This window comes from Choloepus didactylus, chromosome 10, assembly GCF_015220235.1.
Source record: "Choloepus didactylus isolate mChoDid1 chromosome 10, mChoDid1.pri, whole genome shotgun sequence".
Classification (NCBI taxonomy): Eukaryota; Metazoa; Chordata; class Mammalia; order Pilosa; family Megalonychidae; genus Choloepus; species Choloepus didactylus.
The window spans coordinates 99,244,253-99,257,158 of NC_051316.1; the positions used below are offsets into that span (position 1 = coordinate 99,244,253).

The following is a 12,906-nucleotide window of genomic DNA, read 5'->3' on the forward strand; positions in this document are numbered from 1 at the left end:
CTCTAGACTACAAAAAATCCTTTTTCCTTTTTAAAAAAATCATGTTAAGATTTTTGTGGCTTTAATATTGCCGTTTTCTGTAATTGCTACCAAAAATTAAGTCCTATTATGGGCTTAATCTCTTTTTTTTAATGCAGTTTTATTGAGATATAATCACGTAACAGAATCATTCAAATTGTGCAATCAGTTGTTCACATTGTCATATAGTTGTGCTTTCATCACCACAATCAAACTTTGAACATTTTCATTACTCCACAAAATAAAATTAAAATAAAAAAGAACATCCAAAATATCCCATTTCCCTCTTCCCCCATTGTTCATTTAATTTTTTTAATACAGTTTAATTGAGATATAGTCACACACCCTACAGTCATCATCCACAGTGTACCATCATCTACAGTGTACAATCAGTTATTCACAGCACTATCATACAGTTGTGCATTCATCACCAGAATCAATTTTTGAACCTTTTCCTTACTCCAAAATAAAAATGAAAGCAAAAAAGAACACCTAAATCCCACCCTATTCTTCATCTAATTTTTTTCCCCATTTTTCCACTCATCAGTCCATACACTGGATAAAGGGAGTAAGAGCCACAAGGTTTTCACAGTCACACAGTCACACAGTCACACTATGCAAGCTACATAGTTATACATTCGTCTTCAAGAATCAAGGTCACTGGGTTGCAGTTTGACAGCTTCAGGTATTTCTATGGGCTTAATCTTGAACTTTTTAGTTTATATGGCCTTAAATTAGCAGTATTTCAATTTCTTATTATAATTTTTGGAAAATGGGACTTTTTTAGTGACCTGATACTTTTGATGAATAAAGCCGTGCCTTTGCTATGAGCTCTGAAATTTTGATGAAACTTTTCTTAAGCATGCATGTTTACTCTAAAATTTTTCACTGAAAGCTAATTTGTTTTCAATGTCATTTCTCCCCCCCCCCACAGGGAGGAGCAAAAAACAGTTCTGCCAGTAACTTCTTGCTTTAGCCAGCCACTTCCAGTGTCCATTAATAATGCAAATTGCCTCTCCATCACCACATCTGTCAGTGTTGGCAACCTGATTCTGAAAACTCATGTTATGTCTGAAGATAAAAACGACTTTTTAAAACCGGTTGCAAATGGGAAGATGGTTAACAGCTGAAAGGAGGTTCATCTTTCAAATTTGTGACCACACCATGGAAGCATTTACACTAGCTTTTTATATATATATATATATAATATATATTATATAATGTATATTTTTTTTAAAAAAAAGATATTACTGGGGGCATCCATTTCCTGTGGACTCTTTGATACTTTAAGCCCTCTTGCATTAGCATTCTGAAAAAAAAAATTTACTTTACTAGGATAACATGTTCACTTTCCAGAAGTGATTGGAATTTGGACAACATTTAACTTAAGCTTCAAGCAGCTTTTTATGAGTTTGTAGCAATCCGGTGCAGTAACTGAGCCATTTCCTATTTTAAATGGCTTCTATAGAAAATTAACAACTCAGTTATTAAACTAGCAGGATCCTACAATGATACATCTAGTGAAAGTAGACTTAATTAACTTATTTATTTCTATTTTATGTTTCACTGAGAAAAAATTTCCATCTCATTCCAGCTGCTTTATTTATCTTTTGTCATGAGACTTTGCATGGATTTTTAAATTTTTTTTTTTTTTTTTTTTAATTTTTTACTTTGGAGAGTGAAGTTAGGCATTCTTATCATAGAATTTTACAGGGTTATACACTAGCTTTCTTTACTGCATTATATGTAGGAGTGTGGTGCAGTGCTTTTATCTGTAGTATTGAAATTTTGTTTTAATTTTCCATTTTTCAAGAATAGTTTCTGCTTTATTACTACTAACCTTTATACACAGGCTACTTGTTGAAGTAAGTAATTAAAAATATAACCAAGTGCCTAAGTCTTTCAGCTGATGTACTAGATATTAAATTCTTCTAAGTTATGCAGAATCGTTTTTACAATTTTGATAAATTATGCACTAATGTAATGGCCGTTTTTTAAATGCAGATTTAAGCCTGTACATTATTGAATCTGATGACTTGGCAAAAGAATCAGGTGCTTTCAGCTTTCTTGAGAAAACCCTGTATGGAGCGTTTGCACTGACTAACAAGATGGTATTGCTGGGTTTTTAATTTAAACTAATTAATTTGGATGTTCTCTGCATTATCTTGGTTAAATATTGTTTATTGTTACTTCATGTTCAGGTTTAATTTTGCTTGTTTTCTCATTGTTAGTTTGATAAGACTAGAAACCATGTGATAAGAGAGAACATTGGCTGAACTTTATTCACACTTTAAAACATGAATAATTTATGCCCTGCTAAAATGTGACTGAAAATTGTTTTGACTTGGCATATGAAAGTATGCATCAACCAGTCATGTCCAGGATTTGTGGGAGGTATTTTAATGAAGCCTAAATTTCAGTCAACATTTTGAAACCAAAAGCTGGGCACTCCTTCGTGGTGACCTTACCTACAGTTTGTCTGTTTTTCTCCTGTTTCTTTAAGATTAGTTTGACTTTTATTATTATTATTATTTTTTTAATTAACTTCTGTGAAGTTGTTTACTCTGAAAATTGTACTGGAATATTTTAAGCCAAGCTGATCTTTCACCAGGTGTACTGTATGTAAGGGCTTTTCCTGCTAGCAAGATGCTTAAACAGGATCATGTTATTGGTCGTCTGAGCTATTTAGTTGTTTTACAAAATCACAGCATTATATCAGATAAGGTTTTGATAAAAAGTTTTGTGCACATTTCCAGGGTGGGAGGGTTGATGTTTCCCTGAAATTTCTTGATCAGAATGAGTAAATACTGGTGTTTGATACCTGTCTTAATGAACATGCTCATAAGGTGACTGATAAGTTGTAAATATACCTGAGAAACAAAGGGGTAGTTTTGATATTCTGGTGTCAGTATGGAAGATCTTACACATTTATTTAATACTCAAGTGTATGAAGATGTTTGTTTGTAACATAACAGCACAGTAGCCTTGACTTAGTTTCATTTGGTTAGTACTGTAACTTTTGCCATGGCCAGTGCTCCCCATCCCTACAAAGACATTTTATTTATTTCACTCTGAAATGAATAGGAACAAGAGTTTTAAACCATGTTGCATTAACTTATTTCTGACATTATAAATTAGTCTAGGATGTTACAGGAACACGATTGTCATATAATTTATATCAGGACCTTTCTATAAATATGCGCTTATTACATTTGAAATGCTTCCAATGTACTTTATTTGCTGTTTGTAATTCCAAAAAGGATATGCAAACCAGTGTGTCTATTTCATGGATATTTAAATAGTGAGATCTTCCATGTTGAAGGTAATGTATTTTTTTTTAAGATTTTAAAATTGCTATTTTGTTACAAAATAGAGACCTATTAACAGTTTGAGAACTCCTTATGTGCCCTCAGGGAAAGAACCCTCTGTGCAACAGAACTACACAAAACATCTTCAGCACGTTCTGAGGGTGAATATATACTACATAAATTGATCTTGTGTATTTAACCATATCTTTTTAATTTTAAAATTGAAATTTTGAAACTTGGTTGTGCTCTGCTGGAAGGGGTTGGGATAAACTGCCTAGGTGTTTGCCTACTTACCAGTGAAATTACATTTGCATCAGTTGTCTGTATATACCTGCCAACTTAATGCTGGTCTTGCAGCAGGTGATCCCATAAAACAATACCTCCTTTTTCTTAAAAAATCACTCTTTCTCACTAACAACATAGGAACTGTTTCTGGGTTGGCATTATTTTGTATTGAATCGTTTTCCTGTGTGGTGGCCCCCTTCTGTTTGTCACATGAAGACATTTGTTCTCTGCCACTTAAGAGAGAGCAGATTATATGATCCTTCTTCAAAAGGGTTATCTACTAATGTCATAAAGGAAAAAGTTACAAATCAGACCTACATTATGGTTTTTTAAATTTGGGGGCATTTTTTGACGCTTTTATCAACACATTGTGATACACACATGCTTGGAATCAAAGGATATAAAACAATAGAAGAGGAAATTTATAATGTTGGTAACTAACATTGCATATGGTCTAATAATCAGGGAAAACTGGACTGCAGTCTGGAGAGCAGGAAAGGTGTGTTTTTGTTTTTTTTTTTTCTTTCTTTCATTCTTTTTGTTTGTGGTTTTTGCCCCCCCCCCCCCGCCCATTTCTAAGCCTCATTTCAAAGTCCATGTGCCTCATTCAGATACTGTAGACATAGTATCAGGAGTTCTCTTTTATGATCTCATTTCATTTTATGAATTCTGAGAAAGTTACATATGTATTTCTTCTAGTTGGTACCTGAACAAAGCAGAGTCCCTTGTCTTTGCTGCTATAACTTACTTTCAGTGGCATGTGATAAACCAGTGTCATGCATGAAAGTTATGCATTGTTAGTTTTTGAGAGAAGGTGGTTCATTAAGTCAACAACACCAACTTTTTTTTTTCCCTAGTAGCTATTTACTATAGTAAAAGAATAATAAATGAAACCTCCCATACTAGAACAGAAGTTTTCCAGTTGTATGGACCTACTCACTTTCACTCAAATTTTGAGTTGATGCTAAGTATATAAAGCACATCCAAATTTTATATACTGCCTTGAGAAAATTACAGGTTGCATAGCAATTTGTAGAAATTTAAAATGGGTCTTTTAAACATTTGAAAAAAATTGTTTTAAAAACCATCTAGCTTGCTTTTTGCAATTTAGATTGTGATTTAGATGTTAAAGCCTATGTTCTCTTGTTAATAGATTCAGTGTGTGATTTCCAGTTTGAATCTCAGTATTTCTTCCCTAGCTTCTTTCAGTCATTTTCTAAGCAGGTTGTCACCAGTATTGGTAACAAAACATTAAAGGGAAAAGTTGCATTGCAACTATATATTAGTTTCTTGTGTTTTAGTGAATGAAGAGTGTTGATGGGATCACTTATTAAAACTACTTCTACATAGGGACCCCTTCGGTAAGCAGAACACAAATGAACATGCTCGAGGAGTATCCCGTTTTCTGGATAAATTGAATAAATTTGCTGGTAACTTCCTTATACTAGCAGTTTCTTTGTATCCCTTTGCAGGCAAGGGAATACAAGGAGTCCAAGCCACAGATCAGAACACCCCACATTTGAGTGTAGTCTTATTTTTACTCCAAGAGCAGTTATTCCCCCCAAGTTTGAAATTAGCAGTTCTTTCTTTTTTTTTAATAAAAATTTAAAAATATCCCCAAACAGTTAGTAGAACACAGACACTGGCTGCACTTAGTACTGCCAAAAGCCAAGGTCATTTGCACATATGCCATCAATCTGTCAAGAATTAGGCCTCACATTATAACCCAAGGCATGGAAGTGCATGCATTCTCTTAGCTGGGCAAACAATTATACTGTAGTTGTGATACAACACATGTGGCTTTTATTCGTACTGCACATATCCACTGTACAGCCACTTGAGAGTATCGTGGTTAGCTTGCAGCAACTGCTGTCTGCATTTATACTGTTTATTGCATATTCTTTTCCCTGGAAGTGAAAGAGAAATGTTTTTCTTGTTGCATTGATTACATTTTATAAATTTGCTTAGCTGGAAAGTTTGGGAAAAGAGGCCTGTTTGTCAATTGTACAACCGATTGTGAAGCTCTAGTGTGAATATTTTTACGTCTGTATTAGACATTTTCTTTGCAAATCTATTGTTCGATTGAAATGTAAATGAAATTAAAGATGGTGTACACCCATCATGTAAAAAGAAGGCACCATCTCTAAGATGGATTTAATGCTCATTTTTAAGGCATATACTCAGCTTCTATTTAAAACTATAATTTAAAATAATTCTGTACAATGAAATGGGGAATATATATGGGAATAAATTCTATTCCATTTATTTCAATTTGAATTTCCAAATTGTAATGTTTCCCTTTGTGCTATAGGAATAGGATTACATGGGGGAAGGCTAGGATTTATAAGACCTGTGTATGGGGGGAGGGCAGAGATGAAACAATGAGGGTTGTGATGATAGTGAATAGCAAAGAGTGAATTCTGTGTGTTTTTGCTGTAGCACTGAAGTGAAGAGATAATTAGCTTTGGCTGTTCACAGAATAGAGCATCATGATTTTCAGTGTTAGAGAGAAAATTGATGGAAAAAGTTTGCAGTACTTGACATGTATTTGCATGCACAAAATAAAATTATTTGTCCACCTTAAATGTTTGTTTAGTGTCAATATTAAATTTATGGCATTTTTTATCTTGATTTTCTTGGTATATTTTTTGGTATACAAAGCTACCAGGATACTCCTTGAGTTGGGATTGAAATGATCACCTGCCTCATCCTTTTACCATCGGGAAGGATTTGAAAATGAATAGATTCAGGGAGGTTGAAATGCCCCTTCATTCTGTCAGTCACTCACTTCATTAATTAAATGTAGAGCATTTTCTATGAGGGAGAAGAGGATGTAGATAATGCTACGAGTTCACAGTCCACTGCAGAAAATAGGACAAATAACTAGTACAGAACATTGTATGAGATGAAGTAGAAGACAGTTCTCTGGGGGCTCAGAATATGAGAAGAGAACAGCCTGAGTGGATCTGGACACCATTTTCACTGGCTCTTGAGTAGGTTTATGCATTCCCTCATGTGGCATATTTAAGCCTTTATCTGTGCTTCACATTAAGGTTAAAGGTCTTTAGAAGCTCACAGTATGGAACATTGGAAGGACAAATTTGAATAACCAGCTCGGTGAGTTATGTTCTAATAGAGTGTATGGATACTCCAAAAGGGAAATTATGGGGCGGGTAGGAGTGGAGTGTTGAACCAGAGGAGGTACTTCTCTCAGAAATGACTTCTGACTAGGATTTATAGGCTGAATAAAATTTTACCAACTAGAGATTAGGGGAGGAAATACCCTGAGCACCTACCCTGTCTTCACAGCAATCCACTCTATGTTAACAGTCCTTCACTGCAGATACTATGGTCCTTTTTTTTTTTGAGATTTTTTTTGAGATGTTTAAGTAACTTGCCCAAGTCAACATACCTAGAAGTAGTGGAGTCAGAATTTTGGTTCAAGTCTGCCCTCTTTCCACCTCAGAGGGGAAGGTTGTGGTGTATGGAACTTAAATTTAACCATAAGTGGTACAATGTAAGGGGTATTTCAGGAACAGTAATTTACTCAGTAATAATATAAATAGCTAACTCTTAGAGCATTTACTATGTTCAGCCATAGTTCTAAGTGTTGAAGATATATTATAAATTTAGGTACCATCATTATCACCATTTCATAAATGATAAAACTGGGGCAGAGATCTTAGAGAATTTGCCCAGGGTTATAAAGCTAGAAGGAGTAGATAGGGACCATCTATGAAGGACATTGAATACCACACAAAGAGACTACTAGGGAATCTTGGAAGTTAAAAAGTCTAAACAAGCTTGTGGTTTTAGAAAGATTGCTTTGGCAGCGGTCTGAAAAGCAAAGCTGAGATTTAACAAGCTAAAAGCCCAGGTCAGCAATCTAGGTGAGAAGTGTTGAGAACATAGCCAAGTGGGGATGGAGGGAAAGAGGTGGATTTGAAAGGCAGGAGAGAGCAGTTACCAGAATTTCTTGTTACTTGCACATAGGGAGTATATTAGACATCTACACTTTATGGTGGGTTAGATTTAGCTGAGAATACTGGACACTTGCTGAAAAGAGACATATTTGTGAAACCCTGGAGTAAGTGACTATTGAGAAAAACCATGGATAGTTGATCCAGGCAAAGGAGAGGAAATTTAATGAAGGATCTAAAATTACAGGAAGAGTTTATTTCCTTTATAGTTAATACCTACTGAAATAATTACTATGCACTTTTAACGAAGACTTATAAGATTTTTTTTTTTTTTAAATAATTGAAAGCTCCATAGTGTAGTGGTTCCCAAACATCTACTTGTTACAGTCCCCTGGAATTTAAAAAATTCCAAAGTCTGTTCAGTGTATGGGGGGGGGGGGTATGGGATGTTTTGGATGTTCTTTTTTACTTTTCATTTTTTTTTTTTTTTGGAGTAATGAAAATGTTCAAAAATTGATTGTTGGGATGAAAGCGCGACTATGATGATACTGTAAACAACTGTACACTTTGGATGATTCTGTGGTATGTGAATATATCTCAAAACTGCATAAAAATACTATATTAAAAAAAAAATCCAAAGCCCAGATCACTCCCCCAGACTAATTAAATCACAATCTCAGAGTGGGACTAAGGCGTCAGTACTTCTGAAGCTCCGTAGGTGTTTCCAGTGTGCAGTAAAGTTTGGGAACCATACTTGTCCTTAGCACAGGTGCATCAACTAGTATCCATCTTCAAATGTCCAGGCATTGAGTGATTCCTTTAGCAAATATATTTTGAGAGCCTACTATGTACCAGGCATTAGGGATAGAGGATACAGGAGTGAACTAGTCCCTAATTCATGAAACTTGCGTTATAGTTGGAGGGACAGACAAGAAGTAAGTAAAAGCTGTATTTAGATAATGAAAAGTAATACAACCAGCATGGAGATAATCAACTAAATGATGAGATTGTGTAAGGTGGAGCTGGTAATTCTCAGCATTGTGGACTGCTTTATTTTTTATTTTTTATAATTCAATTTTATTGAGATAACGTTCACATACCATGCAGTCATACAAAGCATACAAGCAATTGTTCACAGTATCATCATACAGTTGTGTGTCCATCACCAAAATCATTTTTTTAACCTTTTCATTATGTGGACTGTTTTAGATAGGGCAGTCTACTGAGTATCTCTATTTGTATCTCTAATAGACACCTTAAACTTAACATGACCAAATTTGGGTTTCTGGTATTCCCTCCCTCCCCAAATTATACCTCCTCCTCCAAGACTTCCCCGTCTCAGTTAGTTCCCCTTGACTACTCCTGTGCACACTTAGTCCATCAGCAAATAACTGCCAACTCTACCTTCAAAATATATTCCAAATTTGACCACTTCTCACCATATAGGTCCAAGCCACAATCATCCGTCACCTAAGTTGTGATAGATTCCTGTTCTCTCTGCTTCTGCCCTTTTCTCCTTTTGATCTCATTTCACCACAGCAGCTAGAGTGATCCTGTTAACAGTAAAATCTGAACATTTCAGTCCGCTGCTCAAAACCCTTCTAATGCTTCTCTTCTTACTCAGAGTAAAAGCCTGAGTACTTTGCTTACTATGCTCCAGCCATACTGGCTATTTTGATGTTCTTCAGCACACCAGGCATGCTCCCATCTTAGGGTCTTTACACTTCTGTTCTCTAAGGCTAGAAGGCTTTTCGTGCCCCCGTAGGATAACTTCATGACTACATCTCTCACTTTCCTCAGGTTTTTCTTTACTCAAAAGTCAACCTCAATGAGAGTAGGATGGGAAATAATGGGAGGGGGGATGCTATTTAAAATGATATTTAAAGCCATGGAAATAGATAGGATTAATTGAATTGGTTTTTTTAACTTTATATTTTGAAATAATTATAGATTCATAGGAAGTTGTGAACACAGAATGGAGAAGACCCATGGACCCTTCATCCGGTTTCCTCAAGTGGTAACATCTTACCTAACTATAGTACAATATCCAAACCAGGAAATTGATACTGGTACAATCCACAGAACTTATTCATATTTCACTGGCTTTACATGCCCTCATGTGTGTGTGTGTGTGTGTGGTTATATGGAATTTTGTCATGTGTAGAGTTGTGTAACCACCATGAAGATACAGAATTGTTCTGTCACCTTAAAGATCCCTCAGGCTACTCCTTTATAGTCATGCCCACTCTCCTCCCCCATTCTCCCATTCTTAATCACGGGCAACCACTAATGTGTTCTTCATTTATAATTTTGTCATTTCAGGGATGTTGTATAAATGAAATTGTATGGTCTGTAACCTTTTGAGACTGACTTTTTTCACTCAGCATAATTTCTTTGAGATCCATTCAGATTGTGGCATGTGTTAACAGTTTGTTGCGTTTTATTGCTGAGTCGTAATACCATAGTATGGATATACCACAATTTGTTTAACATTCACCCATTGAATGGTCATTCTGGTTATTTCAAAATTTTGACTATTACAAATAAAGCTGCTATGAATATTTGTATACATGTTTTTGTGTGGACAATTTTGAAGTATTTTTTGAGCAAATGAATTGGCATATTTTGTCTACCTGTGAAGGTAGTTAGTACCTCAGAATATAAGACCTTAAATGAAATGGACAAATTCCTTGAAAAAATAAAACTTACCAAAACTGATGTAGGATGAAAAGACAAATTGGAATAAACCTTGTACTAGTTTTCTATTGTTACATAACAAATTACCCCAACACTTAGTGGCTTAAAACAACATGTATTATCTCACAGTTGCTGTAGATCTGGATGTGGCTTAGCTGGGTCCTCTGCTCAGGGCTTCTCAACTAGGCAGCAGTTAAGGTGTTGGCCAGGACTGCAGTCATCTCAAAGCCCAACAGGGAAGGATCTGCTTCCAAGCTCACGCCCATGATTGTTGGCAGTATGCAATTCCTCAGGGAACCTTGGAATGAGGGTCTCAATTTTTTGCTGGCTGTTGGTTGGAGATTGCCCTCAGTTTCTTGCCACATGAGCATCTCCATAGGGCAGCTCCCAATAGGTTAGCTTGCTTCATCTGAGCAGCAAAGTAGAAGAGCCCGAGAGAAAGCTAGCAAGAAAAAAGTCACAGCCTTTTACAACCTAACCTTGGAAGTGACATACCATCATTTTTGTCGTGTTCTGTTCTTCAGAAGCAAGTCACTAGTTTCAGTCCACAGTCAAGGGGAGGGGATTCCACAAGGGCATGAATACCAGGAGGTGGGGATCATTAGGAACTATATCAGTCTGGTCAATCAGGAGATAGAAACCACACGGTGGGTTAAACAGGGAAAGTTAAATATAAAGAATTATTAAACTAAATGACTGTAGGATAAAAGGAAATTCCATATGGAATGCTATGCCTGAGGGAGGGTACCTAAGGAAAGACAAACTTGGAAGGGAGCCCCTTTGCCAAGGCTGGGACCTCATTAGAGCCCACTGGACAGCAGAGAAGTCTGCTAGCTTGCCTAGGCCAGAACTAGTTGCTGGCAAGCAGGAAGCAGCCCCCAAGCCTGGAGGCGAACTGTGCAGGGACCTGCAGAGGGAACTGTGGCTCCAGCACTGATAGGCCTTTGGGTGTCAGTGCAGACAGGAGGCCTTCAGTATACCGATTTCCATGTCAAGGGCCATGGGAAGATTATTGCTAGGGCAGACCAAGGTTGCAAGGTCACCAAGAGGCCACATGTGCTGGATACCTGGCTGAGAAGAACTCTGCCAGATATGCTTACATCCACATCACTGCAGCAGTTTAGAGACAGCAGGAAAACTCCACCTCCTGCAATGCCTCTCTAGCACCCTCTACCGCTGATCATTGTGCTCACTACAAAGGAGAGATGCTTAAAGGAATTCTGCCCATTATTGCAGAGCATATTTTGGAGAGTGAATTGGGAGCTGAGGTAATAATAATTGGCACAGGAGCCATTTCAGACATTGCCTACCACAACCCTATCTCTATTAAAGAAATTGAATTTGCTATTAAAAATCCTCCCACATAGAAAACTCCTGACCCAGTTATTTTCACAAGTGAATTCTATTAAACATTTAAGGAAGAAATAATACCTCTTTTATGGAAGCTCATTCAGAAAATGGAGGAGTTGTTGGGCCGGTTTGGATATATTATGTCTCCCAGAAAAGCCATATTCTGTAATGCAGTCTTGTTGGGGCAGACTGATTAGTCTGTGAATTAGAATAGAACCTGTGATTAAATTATTCCCATGGAGGTGTGGACCCCATGCATTCAGGGTGGGTCTTGATTAGTTCACTGGACTACTTAAGAGAGCTCCAGAGCTGACCCAGATGATTGCTGATGTTGGAGATACTTTGGAAATGCAGACAGAAAGACATTGGGAGATGCTAAGCTAAGAGATGAAGCCCAGAGTTTGCCCCAGAGAAACTAAGAAAGGACCCCCAGATGCTTAGAGAGAAATGCAACCCAGGAGTAAAGGACCAGCAGATGACACATGCCTTCCCAGCTAACAGAGGTGTTCAGGGTGCCATCGGCCATTCTTCAGTGAAGGTATCCTGGTGTTAAAGCCTTAGTTTGGACAGTTTTATGGCCTCAGAACTGTAAATTTGTAACCTAATAAATCTTTATAAAAGCCAGTCCATTTCTGGTATTTTGAGTAATGGCAGCATTAGCAAACCAGAACAGATTTTGGTACCAGAGAAGTGGGGGGGGGGGTGAATTTGCAAATACCAAATGTGTTGGAACAGCTTTTTAAATGGATAAGGTGAAGATTCTGGAAGCATTGTGAGGAGCTTGATAGAAAAGGCCTAGATTGCTTTGAAGAAACTGTTGGTAGAAATATGGACTCTAAAGATACTTCTGATGAGGCTTTACACAGAAATGATGAATGTGTCATTGCCAACTGGAAGAAAGGCAATCCTTTTTTTAAAGTGGCAGAGAATTTGGTAAAATTGAGTCCTGGTGTCAGATGGAAGGCAGAAATTGAAAGCAACAAGCTGGGATACTTAGCTGAAGAGATCTCCAAATTAAATGTGGAAAATGCAGCCTGGCTTCTCTTTGCAGCTTATAGTAAAATGTGAGAGGAAAGAGATAAGCTGAGAACTGAATGTTTGGGTTCAAAGAAACCAGAAATTGATGGTCTGGAAAACTCTGGGCTTCCAGAAAGTGATACCCAAAGGCTACAGTCCCATGTGGGCATGTAACGAAACCTGGTATCACTCAGCCATTTCAGTATAAGCCAGGATTGGAGATGGAGTTATCTAGAAAGGATTTGTGGAAAGTCCTGTTGTCTGATGGTTTTGGCCCCTGTATGCTGCATGCCAAGCCAACAGGTTTTTTG

The 12,906-nt window shown here is 37.0% G+C and overlaps 1 protein-coding gene across 5 annotated transcripts in view; it reads left to right on the forward strand.

The window, feature by feature from the left end:
- RC3H2 (ring finger and CCCH-type domains 2) overlaps nt 1-10,079 on the forward strand; it is a 68,329-nt gene extending 58,250 nt beyond the window's left edge. For 3 of the 5 annotated variants that reach the window (XM_037851163.1, XM_037851162.1, XM_037851165.1), the window contains exon 21: nt 9,482-10,079. In XM_037851163.1, the coding sequence (XP_037707091.1) occupies nt 9,482-9,695 (214 nt within the window). In that variant the 3' untranslated portion in view covers nt 9,696-10,079. Of the gene's footprint in view, nt 1-952; nt 4,132-9,481 lie in introns of those variants that run through there. The other 2 variants (XM_037851166.1, XM_037851164.1) reach the window with 2 other exon arrangements.
- Nucleotides 10,080-12,906: the final 2,827 nt, after the last annotated feature.